Genomic DNA, 20,854 nt, shown 5'->3' on the forward strand with positions numbered 1-20,854 from the left:
GACTAACAACGATAACAAAGTATCATGTAATATAGAAAGAAAATCCTGTAAGTCAAATATTTAAATTAAATAATGAAAATAAATCATGAATACTATTAAGATCATTGCAATTTATAAAGACGCTAAGAAATATCCATAGATAATGAAAGGTTGACAATGGTCACATTTACATAAGAGTACTCATTTACCTTGTCTCTTGAGTAACTGTCACATTTGAATGGACGTTTGGTCCATCAGTGCTATCCTTGTAAGACGTTGTTGAGCGGCGAGTTGGCGCATCATAGCTATCATCAGTTTTGTAGGTTCTTGATGTGGTTGATGGTTCTCTTGGCATATCATGGTATTCAGTAACCTTAGAGGTTGTGGTTGAACGCCTGTTTGGTACATCATTGGTTTCTTCTGTAACATTGTAGGTGGTAGTAGTGGTGGAACGAGTACTTGATGTATTATTTGGACCTTCCTTAACATTGTAGGCGGTAGTTGTGGTGGGTCGTCTGTTTGGTGCATCACTGGTTCCTTCCTTAACATTGTAGGTGGTAGTTGTGGTTGAACTTCGGTTTGTTACATTAGTACTATTACTAGCAGGTCTTGTTGTGCTAATATGATAAAAAAAAATGATATGTAACATAACCATATTACTTTAGCTGTGTTCTGTTATTGTCCAATGTTTATAATGACATTACCACATGCAATCTCTGCTTATAGTAAAATACTCACTGATCACAAACATTTGTACAACCAAAAGCTGCACATCATTGGATAACTGGACTAAGTTCAAGGAACTGGATAGAAATAAGAACTTCTATTACATTCCTATAGCTCTGGAATCATTGATTTAGGATTCTTTGGCTTCTCTTGTATTTGTAAGCAATGGTAAAATCAGGAATGGGTCTAAAACACAGAAATCTAAATCTTTACATTATTCATTTTCTTTAGGAACAGTAGGTGCTACTTCTGGTCTTTGGCTAAATATGGAATAAAACCCTGTTGTGTGAAAATGACCTATGGGAATTCAACATTCCCAATCCTCTGTTGCCTTGGTCTCTTAGGGTGCATGCACACTACGTAACGCCGGGCGTGTATGAGAGCCGTACACGCCGGCATTACGGCAGACTGCCGAACACTTCCCATTCACTTCAATGGGAGCGCTCGTAACAGCGGCGTTTATGAGCGCTCCCATTGAAGTGAATGGGAAGTGTTCGGCAGTCTGCCGTAATGCCGGCGTGTACGGCTCTCATACACGCCCGGCGTTACGTAGTCTGAATGCACCCTTACACTGACTTACTCCCTACTCAACTCTGTTTTATATGTTCCTTTAATACAACTACCATAGACGTGCAAGAGCTGCCTACTATATCTCCATATGCTTCCAGTGTTATACAGAAGCAAACAGAGGATTTATCTATTAGATGTTGTATGAAGAAACATTGTTTCAGAAGACATGGCGTACACAAGAATGTCACACAGAGCTGCAGAGCTGCATAGGGTGGTTATGCAAGGATCTGGTGTGTACATGAGTCCTTATTGCCAATATGCATTAAAATTAATTTTTGGACTATTTTTGAAGGATTCTGGACAGTTTTAATTACATAATAATAGTAAATAGCTGCATAACAAAAGAAACAAAAGCATTCTGTTAATATGGCCAGTGCAAATTTTCATAATCAGCATTGTGTTTTAGTGCTGAATTCATGTAACATTTAATATTCCTCTTCAGTGTGGCTATTATTTGGAATAGAGCATGACAAAGCATCCTGTGTGTGAATGGCAGTAATTGTGCGGCCTAACAACCCTCCTCTTTCAGACTCTAAATTTAGATCGCATCACTTTAGCACAGCTGAAATTAGTCACAGACCTTCATCCCCCAGTGTTTTCAGATGCCTGGTAATTAGCTCTATGTAGAGCTGTGTCCTATATCAACATACTAAAACCAACACCAAGAATATTCCTATGTTATAATCTTATAACATTATAACATTTTCTATAAACAGATAAGGTTTTTTGCCTTCAATACAGTATTAAACTACTGAATTTGATGGATTTAGATTTCTATCTATCCACTACCCAGGGGAGTAACTTGAGGGGTGCATAGGGTGCAGTCGCACCAGGGCCCAGGAGCCTAAGGGGGCCCATAAGCACTGTCATCAGAACTGAGATTGCAGCTTCCATCTGACCCATAAACCAAGGAGACCCACAGATTACCCTAACCACACTAAGGTTGATTAAACTCCTTAGCTTCTGTAACCATCAATATCAAGAATTCACTATAGGGATGAGGTAGGGGGCCCCAAACAAAAGATTGCATCGGGGCCCACAAGACTTTAGTTACACCATTGCCACTACCTATATAACTATGTAACCACTAGGTTTCCAAAAATTGGTAAATCTTCCATTCTTTATCACCTGACATGACAGTGTCCTCAAAGGCCACCAATAATAAAATTCTAGGTTACCAATAGTTAGATCCTATATTATTTCATATAAATTCCATTTACAAATATGATGCTTACCCTTTATTTCCATCTCCAGTTATGGCAATGAGGTCATCCAAATCTTGACTCCTTAAGTAACAAAACAGAAAATAAAAAAATCATAAATATGTCCAAAATGGACAGCTAAATTATAAAATGCTCATGAAAATGCATATAAAAATGGAAAAGTTTCCTGACTCCTTTTTCACAATATACAGAAATTATTATGAAATGCATATAAAATAATGTTAAATATTATAGATGTTTGCAACACAACTTGGTCAGTAAAGTCCTTGAGGGCTTACAAATACATAAGAAATCAAATTTTTTAGTTAGTAGTTATTCTGCTATCCTAGTGTTCATCTAATGTTACATAATTAACTCCCAGTAGTGACATCTGCAAGTCAATCAATGTACCGTAGGTCTCCTGGTTTTGTTACTGAAGACTATACGTTCAAGTCCATAGAAGTCAAGGTTCCCATTCATGAAACCACTGCAAATGAAGGTAACAATGGCTGATTGCAAAGATAGGACACATAATGGGTACCATGACTAAATTTCCTTCTGCTAAGCACCGGAAAAGGCCCAGACAGAGACCAGGGTGATGAGACCACTTGTGTCTGGGTGGTGGACAAGGAAACTCTGGAAGCGGCTAGTGCTTGCCAGTGGATCAAACCATCCTCTCTACTGGTGGTGTGTCTAAGACGTCTGGTGCCTGTTCACCTTGTATGTGTACCCTCACATAACATAATCACTGCCCCTAACACCTTCTAACTACTATACCTAAATGACATGCAGTTTGTCAAAATAACCATCCTGCATCTTAGTCCTGATGTGACTGACTGACTGATTTTTTATTTTTTTTTGTACTGCAATGTTTTTTTGCTGTGTTTCACTACGTGAGGCCTTAGCATAAAGTTGACTTATCAGCTCTTGTCTAACTCTGGAACATTTTTGTTACGCTAAGTTGAGGGTTTTGACAGACATCTGCCTCCAAACCCTGAACCAAAAAACCCCGCATCACCATTCAAAGTATACAAAATGCTTCTGAGTCTTTTCCACTAGCATTTTTTTGTTTACCGGCAAAAAAAGAAGCGAGATGTCCATTCTTTTTGAAGCCGTGAATGTTTTCCAGCTCACGGCTTCAATGCCAGTCAATGTGAGCCGGTTTTTGGTCAAAAACATGAAGCAGAAACTGAAGCGTTTTTGGCAAAAACCTAATCAGGAAATGCATTTTTTTTTTAATATAATTCATGACCACATCCCAAGAGGAAACGGATCAGGAAACTCCTCGAAAAACGCTTCAAAGTGCAAAAAACGCCCCAGGAAAACGTCTCACGCGTCTTTGACAATGCCCAAACCCTGACCAAAAAACTCTGTGTGAACTTTCCCTTATAACTCTGCACTACACTTTCCTCTGTTATCCCTCTTAGAAATGCAAAAACATGACAACTGGGTGTCACAAGATCCCTTACATCCCACAATGAATAAAATGCCCTGCTCTTTTCACTTTCAGTAGGACTGCCAGAGATGGCAAGTGCTGTAATTAGCTATCTGCGATGGAGTGACAGCATGCATGTTTAACCCCTGGTTCACATTAGCGTATGTATTCCGTCCAGTTAGAGTCTGCATGGAGACCCCCCGGACAGAATACAATCACAATTGCAAGTGCTGTGCTGTAAAAGCACACAGACCCCATAGACTATAATGGGGTCTGTGTGCTTTTACAGCACAGCGCTTGCCATTGCGACTGTATTCCATCCGGGGGGTCTCCATGCGGACTCTAACTGGACAGAATATATACGCTAATGTGAACCGACCTCCACTGCCACTTCATTCAGATGGTGGAATGAGACCCCCATTCTTGTTATTGGTCACAGCAGTCTGACCCTCATTGAGCAAGTTAACACTGATGCTGTATATTACTGGAAATATCCCTTTAACTAAATTTATTTCATTGCTACTTAGTTTTAATAATATGTCAATATTTTTCAAAAAATTGCATATCTATGAAATGAAGTCCATTGTTACATGAACACAATTCTCCCTTACCCCTTATTCACAGTAGTGGTAGTATTTTTAATATCTATCAGATTATCAAGATTTTGGTTTCTGAAAAAAAGAAGCAAACATGTTACAAATATGTTATACTGTAAGTAAACCAAATTACTAATATAATAATGCATTACATTTACAGTTATATGACATTGTAATATATTCTACTTAAACCTTGTTAGGAGATTATTACAAAATTGATGCAGATTTTCTGCACTGACTGCACACCAAAAAGTGCAATATTCTGTAAATAAATGTTATTTTAGAAAATAGAATAACATGCCAAGGCCCCACCTAAAAAGATACACGGAAAAAATGCTGCAGAAAAAAAGCTCGGCGGAAATGCATCAAGGATTTCTCTACAGCATTCTTCATAGAAAGTCCACAAATTTTTCCTATAAGGAAAATGCCAGCGTATAATCAACAACCTGCAATTTTCACAAACGCAAGCATTTTTGAAAATGCAGCTTTTCCACTGTGGATTTTTTTCTGCAATGTATGGATGAGATTAGTCAGTTACTGTAAGGCCCTGTTCACACATGGCAAGAGGGGACAGATTTTGGAGCAGAATCCACATCATAACCCGCCCCCTCACAATGGTGGTCTATGTAGACCGCTAGCGAGCTGCCCTTTCTTCGGGCGGATTGCGCGGCCCATTCATCTAGGCCTACTCCGGAGCGGGAAGCTGCATCTGTTGGAAGCTGCGGCAGTCGTGGCGGGCAGATTTGGGCCCTATTATGACGTGGCTTCCAGTGTCAGAATCAGGACCAAAATCCGCCATCCGTGCCCCGTGTGAATGGGACCTAAAACAGAGTGTTTTCTTTACATGGTGCCCTAGACTAAAATAGTTATAATAATATGTCAATATGCTAGTCAATATTTTTTTTAAAATTGGATATCTATGAAAGTTCATTTTGACATGAAGACAATTCTCCCTTACCCTTTATTCACAGTAGTAGTTTTAATATCTATGAGATTATCAAGATTTTGGGTTCTGTAAAAAGAAGAAGCAAACTTGTTACAAATAATACAAATATGGTATACTGTAAGTAAACCAACTTACTAAAATAATAAGGCATTACATTTGCGGTTACATGACATTATAATATAGGCCAGTAAATCCGGCTAACATATAGACCGAGGGTCACAGATGAAATTCAGTGGTTTGATTCTTGCCTTACACCGGGTTCACACCAGCGCCTGAACTCCGTTTTCAGGTTTCCATCTTCTGCATGCAGAAGACGGAAACCTGTCATGCCGAGTCCGGCTGTGAGCGCCAGTGAGCGATTTATGCGCTCTGCGGTGAAACCGTTTTTTTTTTTTTAAACCGGACACAGAGTACTTTATGTCAGACTCTCTGTCTGGTTAAAAAAAAACATTTCGCCGTGGAGCGCATAAAACACTCACCGGCGCACACGGCCGGAGACTTTTCAAGCCCATTCAAATGAATGGGATTGAAACATGCCGGCAGGTTTCTGTCTCCTGCCCCTGTTTTGTGCAGGAAACGGAAACCTGCAGAATAGAGTACGGATGCAGATGTGAACGAGCCCTTATTAGGCTGACTGGTTTTATGGCAAATTTACTACTGACAGACTCCATATAAACAATAAATGCTGCCTCTGCTATTGTACAAAAAACAATTCCATAGACAGATGTATCAAAAATGGTGCAAACGAAAACTGGAGTAGTTGTCCATAACAAATAAAATCCATCTCTCGGTAGCCCTTGAGAAAGTGAAAGCAGTGAATGAAGAAGTTGCCATAGGCAAGTATTCTGATTTCCCTTTCCCTGTACATTATATGTAGTTCTTGCTTAGGGGCTAAAGACATAGGAGAAAGTTACCTGGGATTTGCATCCGGCTTTTTAATTTCAATCAAGTTGTCAAGGCTGTCATCCCTATGTAAAAATCAGAGAAATGTGTACTGGTTACAGGTCAATGGCAACACAATGGAAATGAATACAGTATATTAATATTGTAGGCCAAATAACATTTTATATCATACAGAAAGGTGAATAGTTCAAGTTCAGCTTCATACACTGTCTATTAATAAGTATTTAGACACCCAGTAAAGTTCGGTGGAGTTATGGTCTGGGGGTGTTTCTCCTGGTATGGACTGGGACCCTTGGTCCCAGTGCATGGTAAACTCAACGCCGACGCCTATTGCAGTATTTTAGATAACAGTGTGCTTCCTACATTATGGTGGTTCTATTGGTCGGACCAATGTTACTTCCAGGATGATAACGCCAACTGTCATGTAATGAGGTCTACCATGGCTTGGTACAGTGACAATAAGGTTAACCAACTGGACTGGCCTGCCCAAAGCCCAGACTTGAACCCTATCGAACACTTCTCGAACAAGTTGGATCCCCGAACTAAGGGGTGCAGCAGCCTTCCAAAACCAGTGAAAGAACTTACCTGTCTTCTTCAAGCAGAGTGGAATAAAATACCACTAGCCGTCACAAAAGGACTTGTGGAAAGCATGCCCCGGAAGGTTGAGGCTGTAATTGACGCTCGGACCACAAGTGTCCAAATACTTATTGGTAAACAGTGTAATATATTTTATGTATCAGCTACTCTGCCTTTTCCAGATCTCTGCTTGCTGTCAGTAAATGGAAACATTCCTTGCTTACATCAAGAAATAGATACTATATACCTGCCTTAGGCTGATACAAAGCTTATTAAATGTATTAAGAACATCTCTTGTAATAAAACATTCACTTATATCAGTAGCACATAATGGCCACAAGGAATGTACTTTCTACCCCCACCCTCCCATTTTGTAATAGAAGCCACAACACTCAGCTAGATCTGTAAAACAATAGACATTACTGGTGCTTGGTGGACTCTATTGAGTTATAATTGGCCCATTGAGTTCCAGCATTGTGTTTGGTGTGCAGGTTAACTACAATGGAAATTGCAAAACAGGCATCAAACAGAGCCCCTCACATAGGTGTGAGCCTAAACCTAAGGGTCCTATTAGACCAAGCGATCTGGCTCCAGACCATCAGCCTGTCTCATAGTGCTGGTTCATTGGACGACTGCTTGATCTCACCAGTACAACAACTATTGCTCAACAGCAAACAATTTGTTTTTCTTAAATAGGCCGTTAACGGGCCCTATTTACTGCAGTGCTAGGGGCTGCCTGAAGATGGAGATGAGCTGACTCCTCCACCGTCCATCTTTTAACAGTAGTAAAGTCAGCAATTGCTGCCTTTACTACTGCACCCAAGCAGGGGCTGCCTGCTGTCCGGGCTCCTGCCTCCCGGCACTTGCATAGTGACAGCGGGCAGGAAAAACTTTTATCTCCTGCCCGCTGTCCTCAGGCCCTGTGCCGGCATCTGTACTAGTAGATTGAAGGACCTGAGACATGACGTCATCATGATGTCATCAAAGGTCCTTTAATCTACTAACATAGACTCAGTGTCTTTTTTGGGCGGAGCTACCCAGATTGTACAGGTCAGTGTACAATGGGGGGAATGGGTTATAGGCTGTGAGGAAGAGGGGTACATGGGTGTGCAGACAGTGTGTGAGAAAGTCTGCACCCCCATTCCTTCCTTTCTCACATACAGCCTGCACACCTATGTACCACTCCTACTCACATTCCGCAACCCCCCTCCCCCATTCTACCCTATGTGAGCAAGAGGAGGCAATGGGTGTTGTAGGCAGTGTGTGAGCAAAGAGGGTGACCTGGGGGCGCAGGCTGTGTGTGAGAAAGAAGGGGGAATGGGGGTGCAGGCTGTGGGTGAGCAAGAGTGTGGTGGAATGGGGAGTTCTCCCTCCAGATCACCCTCTTGCAGGCACACAGCTTGCACCCCCATTCCCCCTCTTGCTTATACACACCCTGCACCCCAAGTCACACTCTTATTCACAAACAGCCTGCACGCCCATGTACCCCTCTTGGAGGGGGCCCCATGTCAAAAGTTAGCCACGGGGCCCCGCCATTCCTAGTTATTCCACTGTACAGAATGACTGCAGACCTGCAGACCGATTTGTTTTGTCACTGCTCGGAGGTCATTCATAGGTTATCTCACAACATACAAATGTTGATGCCATAAGTGGTCTTTTTTGTGATACATTTTAATGCAGTCCTCATTATATCCAGAAATATTAGAGAAATATTTAAATATAATATAACTACTGTTACAAAAAGTTCTCCATTTGGCTCTAATAGGTTCTAAGGTATTTTGCAAAGACGTAACAGGACAGACACAGGATGAAACAAGTAAGGACTTCTTAACACTTACTTTCTGTTAAAGTTCTTTGCCGTATTTGATATTTCAATAAAGTCATCCAACTGGTCTCTTAAAAGGAGAATTACAGAATGAAAAATGTGATACAAATTTTAAAGTTCATTTAGTTTCATTTAAAGTATTCAAGAATATATGTTTCAGAATAAATAAGGCCTTATGCACATGACAGTGACGTTTTTGACGGATCTAATGGTCATTAAAACTAGACTTACATGTCTGATTTAATGGCCATTTTACATCCATTCTGTTACATTTTTCAATTTTTGATGGTCATCTGTTTTAATTGGTCTTTCTTTTTTGACCCAATCCATTGATCAATTTTTAACGGACATATAACAGATGTTGGTCTGTTTTACATCAGTTAAAAATAGATCCATTGATTTCCTATTCAGTGTGAATTCAATGTGTTCCTAAAAAAAAAAACAAAAAAAAAACCCCTATATATGTATATGTGACAGACATTGCAAAAACGGTCATCACACGTTCATTTTTCACTGTCATGTGAATAACAGTTTAGGCATGATCAAAATTGATCTTGGCAAAAATAGGGCAGTTGGGGAGAATTTAGATTTTAGGCTGGATTCACATGTTCAGGTCCACAGAGTTTTCCTGTTGCAGACTTTCTGCTTCCATTATAAGGGGGCATTCACACGATGTAACGCGACGTTGATGCTGACACGCAAACTCGTGTGAGAATCAGCACTGCAAAACAGAATCCCATTGACATCAATGGGTTCCGTTTAGCGCGTGTAACACATTGAAATCATTGGGAGGCTTTTTAACCCATTGATTTCAATGTGTTACGCGCGCTAAACAGAACCCATTGAAGTCAATGGGATTCTGTTTTTGCAGCGCTGATTCTAACACGAGTTTGCATGTCAGAATCAATGTCGTGTTACATCGTATGAATGCCCCCTAACTATAAGGAAAACTCGGGTGTTTCCGTAGGTATAATTGACATGCTGAGATTTACAATAACGCAACAGTTTTTGAAATTGAAGCATTTTTCTGCAATGTGTGGATGGGACTAGCCAGGATCCCATCCACTTTGTTGGTACTGTATAACACTGTGTTTTTTGTAAATTGCAGTATTTATGCTATGTGGGGCCCCCGTCCTCATAATTGTGCCTCAAATTGCAGTCAAAACTGCATTTCTGTTTCCAGCCTTATACTAATAATTCTGTCACATATTGTATAGAAATTTTGCAGTAGTTGTTGATGATGCTCTGTAGCCACACATAAAGTGAATACAAAAGAAGAGAGATAGAAAAAAAAAAAAACATAAAAATCCAGGCTTCATGATGTACTATATAAGCCTATAGGTTGGAATACTTACTTTCTCTTTCCTTTGTCGATGGTGGGTTTGATGTCAATAAGGTTGTCAACATCTTGAGTACTTTTAAATCAATAAAACATGGAAGAAAAAGTAAGCTATTCAGAAAAACTACTCAGCAGACATGAAAACAGATGATCACAGCTGGTCTACAGTATGTAGAAAGGAGTCTTTGTTCTCATCTTAATGTCTGTGTATAAAGATACACATAATAATGGCCACGAGGAAAATGTAGTTCCTGGGGCCGATGCAAAATCTGTATCCGACTTTTTTTTTAAATATATTTATATATATCTACCTGGGCTTTTTATACTGCCTATGTATCATCAGTGACAGCAGATCTATATAGTCCCTTATGATTGGCTGTTCGCTCTCATGGGGGATGCTTAAGAGGAAGTCCGCCTGATCCTTGAGTCATGTGATTCATCTCTGCTTCACATGGTGGCCGCTACTTCAGCTGGTTTATGCAAACCCCCCCCCCCCCCCCAAATTTAGGTATAGTTCAAAACCCAAAACTTTTGGAAAGTTGAGATTGCACTCAGCTTCTTACTAGAGACACAGCATCACTACTTATAATAGAAAGTACTGACTGAATTACCTTTTATTGCTGACAACTTTTGAGGATGAAACTTCAATAAGATTATCAATGTCTTGACTTCTGTTGATAAAAATAGAACTAATATTTACATGTGGTGTAAAATCAGCTATAGATAGTGGCAAACATTATACCATAATTCCATCATATCCCCCAAATGAAATCTGTTACTTTGTTACTTATTACTGTTATCAGGTCCAGGTTATGGGAGATTTTATGTCCTTAGATGTTACGCTACTTCTTACGCCACCCCTTATATTTGCAAAAATTGCTGCAATTTCACTCCTTTTTAAAAAGTTGAATTTGACATATATGGTGGACAGACAGCTGGGCAGACAAAACTTGCCTGTTTTCCCACCAAAGTTTCCAAGTTTGTGCACAGATAAACTTGAAAAGTTAGAAAACCTTACGTCATAATTCACACGTCTGCCACATGTGAATATACCCTATTTTTTCTTTACAGAACTGTAACAAACAGTTTTGTGCTATGCAGCATCCTAACAGGTGGCAATCTAATAGTGACTCTTACACAACTGAGACGGTGCATATTGTTAAACACCATGCACAATTCCACCTTTCACATTTTATAGTGGAAGCTCCTTGATTCTCAGGTGTGGTAGGAGAGTAGGGGAACACATGCAAGGAATAGAACAGACAGGACCAACTTTATTATAACTATTAATTGTATCCACAGTCTTAAATCATTCATACCTCTGTTTTCTTTCTACTGCACTCCTTCTTTCTCCGGTCTCTGCAGCCACAGGCTTACTGGGGTATGGAGGCCTTAAATAATGATACAAGTTATAATATTACATATATGTACAAGCATGTTATTCAGTAAGCTATTGTTAAATGTAATAAACTGTATGAACACCCAGTTTTCACACTTTTACACATCTAGCACTTCGTGCTGATGAGGGCCTTTCTGCACTTTTGCATGTGAGGCTACAGTCACACCTATGTTGGATGACTGTTTGGGGACTTGTCCCCTTTTCCACTTACAATATCAAGCGGGAATCAGCAGACCCCTTTATGGAGTCTGCACATTTCCGCGGGAAACCGCTTTTTAAGCATATAGGGTTTCAGTTTTTACAGTCTCCAAGTGAACAGGAAGAACAGAAACCTGAACTCTAGTGTAAACCTAGTGTTTGCTTCTTTGTAAAAAAATAAATAAATAAATAAAAGTCATAAATATTAAGTTTAAGGCCAAAAGTCTGAGCCTGAGGTAGAGCCTGAAATGGACAAAACCTCCGTAACATAAAAATTAGGTGTGCTGAGTTCATACCTGCTGTTATGACTATGTGCATATCTTCACAAGATCATCAAAACCCCCAACATCCACAAATGATTACTAATTCTATTTCTCAATTACATAGTTCTTTTCTGCGTTAGACACATCTCTCCGGTCTCAGAAGCTCACTAGTTGCATAACCCGTCTGCCCATAAGGAGTAGTGAGTGGTTGATAATTAGAATCACTATAATTATTTCTGGTTATAACTTCATAAGAAAATTCCAATTTTATTCTTACAGGCTTTTATGCCATAGTTAGAGAGACTGTATACATGGTCTAAAAGGTAGCGTACATACAAGTATGTTGAATATATACAGTATTTGTAAAGAGTGATAACTTACCGGTCATCAGTTTTGGCAATGGGTGATCTTGGAGGCAACTTCGGCTTTTCATCAACATTCTGGGCCCTAAAAAAAGGTGATAACAAAATTCATATTACAATTTTAATTATGATAAGGATGGGCATTAATGCTTAAATCATGAAATAACTGGAACTGTATATTTTGCATTGATCTGTCATGAACCCATTTTACTTTGAACAAGAAATCTTTATTATACTAAGTTTATACAACAGAGCTAGCAAAACTGATACAGTTTGGGACATCTATTAATTCAGTTAAGTTCCCATCTGGTGTGAGATGTGCCTCAGTTATTAAGACGTTATAGCCTCTTAATAGTTCTGGCACTCTCCTGTACACCACAATTAATAGCTACGTCATTCAGGAATTGGCATAGATTGTGGGTAGAATTTACACCAGATTTTATGTTGGAGTTCCAATAAATTTGTCAGGTTGAGGCATCCCTGACCCAGCCCGTCTTGGTCTCCATCCCACTTTGCTGACTTTTATAAAACATGGCAATCTGGGGTAGAAAGAACAATGTGGTGCTTCTTTGGCACAAAAGGGTCATGTTTACACTGAGAAAATTAGCGCAGGTGGGTTAGTAAATCCCCCCCAATGGCTTATACTTAATGCAGGATCAGAATAGTCAGTGTATAACACAGAGATTTAAGATTCCCATTTTACATCTACAGAATTAGGGAACTTTAGCATGTCTGGTGAGACAGATGTTTCTACTACATCCAGGCATAGGGTATATAGGGAGGTGACCATGCATGTCCATGGCTTTCTTCATTACTTCAATGGAGATTGGTGAAAACAACCAGCACCCTTGTGTCCCACTTGTTTCTCTAATTCTGATGAAGAGGGTTGCACATGATAAGTGTGATATGAAAGAACTGATGCTGGTGATAGATGTAATGTGTGTAACACTAGGAACGTCGCTGCTCTTACAAGTCACAATCACTGTGACAAATCTACTGGGTATTTACAGATGTAGCAGAGTTAACCTAAACCTCTGCAATTGGTTAAATTGCTGAAGCATGATATCTTCTCACAGTGAGAACAAGCGCCAATGAAAAATCATTCAAGAAACATTTCATGTCAACTTTTCATTGGCTTCTGCGGTCTTTCATGTAAGATATCTTCCTGAAGAAGTTTAACCAATTGCAGAAGTTTTGGTTAAAGAGAACCTTTCACATCTTCATAAATGTGCAGTATTATATACTGCTAGAAAGCTGATCAGCGGTGATGACAGTAAAAGGTTATGTAAAGCGTACAGTCATGGGGGGCCTTCTGGCAGTCCCGCCCTTCTGACAGTGGGGAGATATTGGTGCTGAAATTAATGGCACTGATATCTCCAGCATCGGGGCACATACTAGGCAGCTAGTAGTATATAATGCCGTACATCAATGAGGACATGACAGGTCCTCTAAGTCTGCTACATCTGTATAGATTACTATTATATTATATCTTTTATTTTGACATGGGAGTCTAAAAGACTAAGAAAACTCATATGTTATAGAGGGGAATGTTTTACCTGGGTGAAGTGGGTGGGCTTGGCTTTTCATCCGGCTTTTCAAACCTAAAAAAACGCATTGAATGATTTGATCTCATACCCAATAATGCAGAATAAAAGCCATACAAATAGAAGCTTTCATGTCATTGTACAGAATCCACCAGCAACGCTTTTGTTCAAATTTGTCAATTAGCAATGTATTGCTTACAACGGTGACATTGTAGATCATGTACTGTGTGTGCAACCCAAAGGGCGAACAGTTACCATGGCAACACACAAAATGTAAATGTCTATCGCTTTCAGTGAACTGCGAAGATTAACACTAGCTGAGGCAATATTAACCAACAAATTGCCTCACGGTCCTCTGGTATCTGACTGTATTCTCAGTCCCTCTGCCGCTCCTGTAATGTCCAAGGTCTTATTATTATTTACTATCATCATAGGTAACATGTTTAGATTACTATATATAGGTAGGATTCATAAGGGACTGTGTATATACCAACCAAGCTACATGTCAAAGAGAAGAAGGCCTGTTTAACACACGCAAAAAACGGATGCAAACAAATGACCATCCATGTACATAGAGATCAGTGTTAAAAAAAAAAAATGGATCCATTTCTGTCCTTTTTTTAAGACAAAAACAAAAATACAGAATATAAAATTTTTGTGTCCTTCAATAAAAACAGAAAAATAAAAAGGCATTTTTGATTTATTGATCGCTATTTAAATGGGTGGCCATTTATTTTTGCATTCATTGCATTTTTCTTTGCGCTTTTTCTTCCTTTATTAAAGAAGATCTTTCATGTCCTTGGCACATGTGGTTTTATATACTGCTAGAAAACCGTTAGTACTGGGAACTCCCCTCCTGACAGTCTGTCCATAGCACTGTACTGTGAGGCTACGTTCCTTACCATCCAGCTATGATACTGAGCGGTGAGGAACATCCCCCTCCTCCCCTTCCTCCTGAGAGTATTTGTCCATAGACTAGTACTGGGGGGGGGGGCAATACATACAAAATATAGCATTTTGAAAACCATGTAGATTTACTGTACCTTGTTCTTGCACTATCAACAAAACTGGCTTTGGGTTGTTTATCTGTGGTCCTGGTATCCGATGTGAAAATAGTGCTAAAGGATAAGACAATGAATATGGATTGTGATATATCTGAATTTATGCTAAGTAGCACCTGTTATACTAACCCACATTATCTCTTATGTAATATGTTAGCCCTGAGAAATAAATGTATTCTCTAGAGGTCATTATATTATTGAACCTCATACCGAATCACCAGGCCTTATGTTCTTATTCACAGGCCTAGAGCAGAATATTAAAGGGGTTCTCTAAGACTGGATGCTTATGACCTATCATAGAGATAAGTCATTCTTATCAGATCGGTGGAGCTCTGCACCCAGCACCCCTTCAATTAGCTGTTTGGAGCACAGATGACAAAGTCAGAAGCAGATACTCAGTATACTGCAGCTCATCTCCTATTCTCCTCAATAGGAGCTGAGCTACAATAGTGCAGCATGGCCAATATACAGTGTACAGAGTCATTTGTTTCTGGCTTTGCACACTTTGCTGAGAATAGCTGATACACGGGGCTATTGGGTATCAGACCTCTCCTATCTAATATTGAGGACCTATCCTAAGGATACTGTAGGTCATCAAAATTTAGTTTTCAATGAATTCAGGAACTCTGCAATAAACAGTGTCTGACTTGTCAAGCCTGTAGTCAGGTTGTGTGGCATGACACTAGAATATAAGTGAGTAATTACATTATTGTTAAAACATTACTTACATTTTTTGGCCTTCTGGTTTTCCTGGCACAACCCTGTTGAGAATGAATGGAATAGCATGATTGCTTGTTCCCTGATGGCCCCTTCTCTTCCCTCATACAAACTGAATTGAAAGCTGCATTTAACTTGTCTTAAGCCTCATGAGTGTTTCCCTCTTCCAATGGTGGTTCTGATATTCTGTTGTGTTCCGATATTTACAGAGTAGGAACTATTCTGCTCTGTGAAAACAGATAGGGACGGAACCTCCCCATTGAAATCAATGTACGATGGAAAGCACTCAGATGACACTTGGATATGACTCGAGTACATTTCATTAAAAAATGACAAACACCCCCCCCCATGGATGAGGTAAAATGGCATGCTCGTGCCTGTGGTATATACGTAAATATATGGTACATAGCTCGCCTTATCCAAAAGTGATGGCGTCGCTACTAAGCTGTATTTCCTGGGCCTCAACGCAAAATATATAACAGGGCACCTACCTACCTTGTACCTTTAAGAATAGTGTTTTATTTTATGCGGTGAAGGGATATTTGGATCCCTTCAGGGTCCAAGGCCTGGTAACGACTACTACCACTGCACTCCCTATAGCAATACCCCTGACTAATTCTCCACTGGATTCTGGGGTATTTTTGATTTTTTATGATCATAGTGTAGTTGTGTCAATGCTGTATGTAAACTGTGAAAGTAGGCCAAAGATTTACAGTACATCTACATTTAACTCTCAAAATTTTAGCAGCAACTGTTTAACTTTTTCTTACTGTTTAGTCTCGGTCGTCGTCGTAGTCGTGGTAGTAGTGCTGTTCCTGTTTGTTGGAGCCCAGGACTTTCTGTATGTCAAGCACAACAATGATTATGATTTTAAAGACTATTTCGTTGCTATACTAGCAAGTATAATACTTATAATAATGTATTCATTAAATAAGAAGTCCCTACTCTGGTTACATTACTTATTGCACTGTGATACAGATATTATTATCACTCAGTGTCACCTTTTAATTGTATTTGACTAAATTAAACACAATAGCAACACAAACTGCACAGAACACTGAATTCATTCATGATTTTTCTGTAACCAAGGAGTACAGTGTTTAGAATTAATCCAAAGTAAGCGGCACTCGGCCAGCACAAACAGTGATTCATACAATTGTTCACTATAAAAATAGCCCAAACAGAAGATTCCCACAGATGCCGTTTCATTGAAACACTATCACACTATTATAATCTATTAAACTTGGGTAACCTATATATCTTACTAAAGAGTGAGTGTCATGGTTACATTGAAAGAGCCGGTGAAATGTTAAGCCCAACCTCATAAAAGTGAATATTTCATTATTACACTGTACATCACTCGTATACTATTTGTGCCCACTATGTATGATATTCTGTAGTTTATTGAGTGGGTAGCAAAGTATAAAATTTACACTAAGGTTAAAATGTTCTGCCTTAACAAAATGCATTTTTAAGTAAAAATTCTGAGCTGATTAATTTCTTACTTTACATTGTATTGACCTGAGCATTGCTTTTCTGATACAGAGGTCCAAATCTCCTACATTTGTCTAGAAGTTACAGAGGGGCTATGGCCCCACATGGCAGAAACGCATATCTTTTTGTTGCAGATTTTTCTGCGTTTTTTTGAGCCAAAGGATTGAGCAGGTACGGTAAAAGATAAGTACCTTTTATATATTCCCCATTCCTTTTGTAGCCATTCTTGGTTATGGCTCAAAAAACCACAGCAAAATCTGCAACAACAAAAATCTGCGTTTCCGCAACATGGGGCTGTATCCTTAAAGTGTGGTATGTGGTTGTCTTTATAGGTCTAGCTGACATCAGCAGTGACAGCCTGTATGTGTCAGATGACAGCCATTTGTGTAGCAGTCATGATGGCTGCTCCTTTTCTTCTGTTTAAGGCTAAGAACCCATATAGTGAGCTACAGCCAAAAAGCGCTGCGGAAAAGACCGTTGTGGAAGTTCATGACATTTTGTTCCTATTATACCTATATGGAAAACACCAGCATTTCCGTAGGTATAATTGACATGCTACGAATGACAAAAACGCAACAGTTTTTAAAATCTTAGCATCAGATATTTTTCTGCAGTGTGTGGATGGGTTTAGCCAGAATCCTATCTACTCTGCAGGTACTGTAAAATGCTGCGGTTGCCGGGGGCCCCACGTTGATAAAACTCTGCAATTTGGCCATGGCAGAAATGCTGTGGCAAAAACCACGCCATTTTACAGAGGTTTGGATTCTGGCTAATCCCATCCACACATTGCAGGAAAATATCCACAGTAGAAATTCGATTTCAAAAACCCTTGCGTTATTGTAAATCGCAGCATGTCAGTTACACCTACGGAAATGCTGGCATTTTCCGTGTAAGTATAATAGGAACACAAAGTCTGCTGAGGTAAACTCTGCAGACTCTGTGAAAAGCGCTGCGCTAAAAACTGTAATGCATTTCCAACGCTTGTTTTTCCACAGTTCATTTTGGTTAGGCTCGTATTGTACTGCTTTAGCTTAAAGATGATTTCTGCAGTCACAGTAGGGCTCAACAGAGAGGTCTACACTAACTGCATATGACTGACTGGCCTTAGTAGAGCTGTCTGTACAAATGGTATGCCACTGCTTAGTCCTGCTGCTGTAAACAGGGACCCGGGGAGATAGGGACAACCACTTTAAATGACAAGGTTTTGCCCACATGCGACCACCAGCAGGAGGAGCATAGAAGCTCACAGCATAAGGTTTACACAAATTTCACTGAAGAGACCAAATCGAACAAACATGACCAGCTCTGTTATACCAAACTAAAGAGACCTATATCATCATGGGTCATAGGTACAATTGCCAGCTAAACATAGCGGAAAGATAGCATTGTGGCTCTATACAGTGTCTGCCTTCATGTCAGTGCCACCAGACCAGAACACAAGCCAGGTTTAGATAGGTCTAAGCGTCTATAATTAGTTGATGAGGGTTCACACATTAAATTCAATAACCAAGTGGCCTCCTAAGCCCCGTCTGGTGGTGACGTCTGGCAGTCAAAATGTTGTTGTTTAAGTCTGTGTCATGCAGGGAAATTGGAGCTCTGTGCAAGTACTAGAAAAATGGCGTTCCAGCTAAAGTGAAAATATATTATTAATCAACATACAATTTTAAGCCTATATATTGGAAAAAGAACCTGATATCCAATGGTAGACATTCATTTTTGAAGTGGCCAAGCTACGGTACCATGACTTTGAACAGTTGTTGAATGGAATCATTGATCATAAGCATGTGACAGAATGATAGGGATATTAAAGTCTAGCTGTAGGACCAGAGGCATATTGGTTGTCCACTCTAATACATCTTTTTTTTTCTACAGCCAGTCATGAGACTGATCTATCTGCTACAAAATACTTTCTAACCAACTTGGTAGTTAATTTGCTAAAGACAAAATGTAACCCAAACTGGAATACAATAGGATTAATGTCCCGGGAATGGTGTCAAGTCCAGATCAAACTGAAGGGGCACTGGGAACTGGCAGTGCGAAGCATAAGTGATTCTGGTAATATATTCACACTGCTTTGTAATAATATTTCATCTGGGAAACTAGATGATCAAATTAAACCATGCATAATTTGTATCCACAGGGTAATCTCAATATCAACAATGAAAGCAAACAGTTAGAAGAGACTGTAAATGAGCGTAAATCAGAGGTCAGATTCCTTTACGTGCTATATAACCAAGAGAATCATTATGTCATAAAGCTGTGACTTTCTGAATTTTCTGTGTCAACAATTTCTGCTTAAAATATCTTAAAAGTGTTTCCCAGGATAACAATATTGATGGCCTATCACTAGTCTAGGCCATCAGTATGAGATAGGTGGGTAGTCTTGGCCCCTGTACAATCATGTGTTTGAAGGGAACACAAGCAGCATTGTCCCCAAGCGAATATAACAAAGCTGCACTACTATTCACCATTACTACAATACTATGTAGATGTCATGCAGGTAGATGAACCAATGTAAGTACTAAAGTGGTTGCTTCACTCTTCTGAGAACCGTAGTGCTCGCAAACAACTAACCATGAGGGTAATATGACCTGGTATTGATGGCCTGTCCTAACACTAAAATAATGCAGATTATACCATATCATTTTATTAAAGTATGCAGAAAATGAAAGAAATTTCAAAAATTATTTCTCGTGACATTTGTTGATTAAATAATGGAACAATCCTCAAGACAAGCTGTTAGGGACAAAACCAGCCAAAACAGAACCAACCTGTCTAACATGAGAAGGTCAGTCTGTCTTCAGTAGAAGCACCCTACGTCAGGCACTATATAATTTACTGTATATAACTGGTAACTGTTCAGGGAAGGTCTGAGTAATGGCCCCTCTGTGCTTCCCATTCTCTGAGTGAAATATTAATAATATAAGTGCAGGGAAGATTTAGTAAATAGCTTAGACTGACAAGAAAGGTTATGGTATTCTCTAAGGACATGCACTTTAGCTAGGTCACTATGTTAAGAAATCACTTAATAACAAATGTTCAGCTGTGTAATGAGAAGCAAATGGTAGATCCAATTATATCTCAACAGTGGGGTGTATAAGCAGCCATGAACATATTTGGGGATATATAACAAAACAGTCTGAAAAAGTAGTTTTTATGCATACCTGACCATTTGGATGACTTTTCAGGATAAGCTATCATGTGTGCAAGAGTAAGACTACAATTTCTAGTATGATAATGTTTTAAGCTAGTAACGATTGTCAATACATTTAATGGCTTAGGGTGAAGTACATTTGTTCAGTGATTGTCCCATTCATCTGAATGGGTTTTGCAGAAAAGCAAATGCATTCTGATCAATGTAACTGATTTCTACAACAAATCTGTCATGTGCGAATACAGTATACCTTTATTCCCATCTGTGTGATGGTATATTATTAGGATATCTCAACAATTTACTATCAATGGGGTTCTGACCTTTGGGACCCCACTGATGCCGAGAATGAAGGGGCTCTGCAGAACTAGTTTACAGCTCAGTCCCATTCATTGTTTTTTTTTTGTGCACAGCAGGGATCAGTCACTCACCTGTTCAGAAAACTATAGTGCACCTCCATTCAAGTATGGGTCTGGCTACAAATTACAAGGAAATGCAGGACCCGGTATGCATCCTCTTCATTTTCAGGATTAGTGGAGGTCCCAAACATCATGAGAATATTTAGACA

General features: G+C 39.4%; 1 protein-coding gene across 1 annotated transcript in view; it reads right to left on the reverse strand.

Annotated features, from left to right (window-relative positions):
* Positions 1–20,854, reverse strand: part of SCEL (sciellin) — a 54,738-nt gene that overhangs the window by 9,246 nt on the left and 24,638 nt on the right. Inside the window, exons 9-22 of the mRNA XM_075265395.1 lie at positions 16,412–16,480; positions 15,653–15,685; positions 14,907–14,981; positions 13,876–13,920; positions 12,339–12,404; positions 11,417–11,488; positions 10,709–10,768; positions 10,114–10,173; positions 8,772–8,828; positions 6,369–6,422; positions 5,467–5,520; positions 4,524–4,583; positions 2,511–2,561; positions 189–596 (exon numbers count right to left, since the gene is read on the reverse strand). Coding sequence (XP_075121496.1) covers positions 189–596; positions 2,511–2,561; positions 4,524–4,583; positions 5,467–5,520; positions 6,369–6,422; positions 8,772–8,828; positions 10,114–10,173; positions 10,709–10,768; positions 11,417–11,488; positions 12,339–12,404; positions 13,876–13,920; positions 14,907–14,981; positions 15,653–15,685; positions 16,412–16,480 — 1,164 coding nt within the window. The remainder of the gene's footprint in view (positions 1–188; positions 597–2,510; positions 2,562–4,523; positions 4,584–5,466; positions 5,521–6,368; positions 6,423–8,771; positions 8,829–10,113; positions 10,174–10,708; positions 10,769–11,416; positions 11,489–12,338; positions 12,405–13,875; positions 13,921–14,906; positions 14,982–15,652; positions 15,686–16,411; positions 16,481–20,854) is intronic.

This window comes from Leptodactylus fuscus, chromosome 2, assembly GCF_031893055.1.
Source record: "Leptodactylus fuscus isolate aLepFus1 chromosome 2, aLepFus1.hap2, whole genome shotgun sequence".
NCBI classification, from domain to species: Eukaryota; Metazoa; Chordata; class Amphibia; order Anura; family Leptodactylidae; genus Leptodactylus; species Leptodactylus fuscus.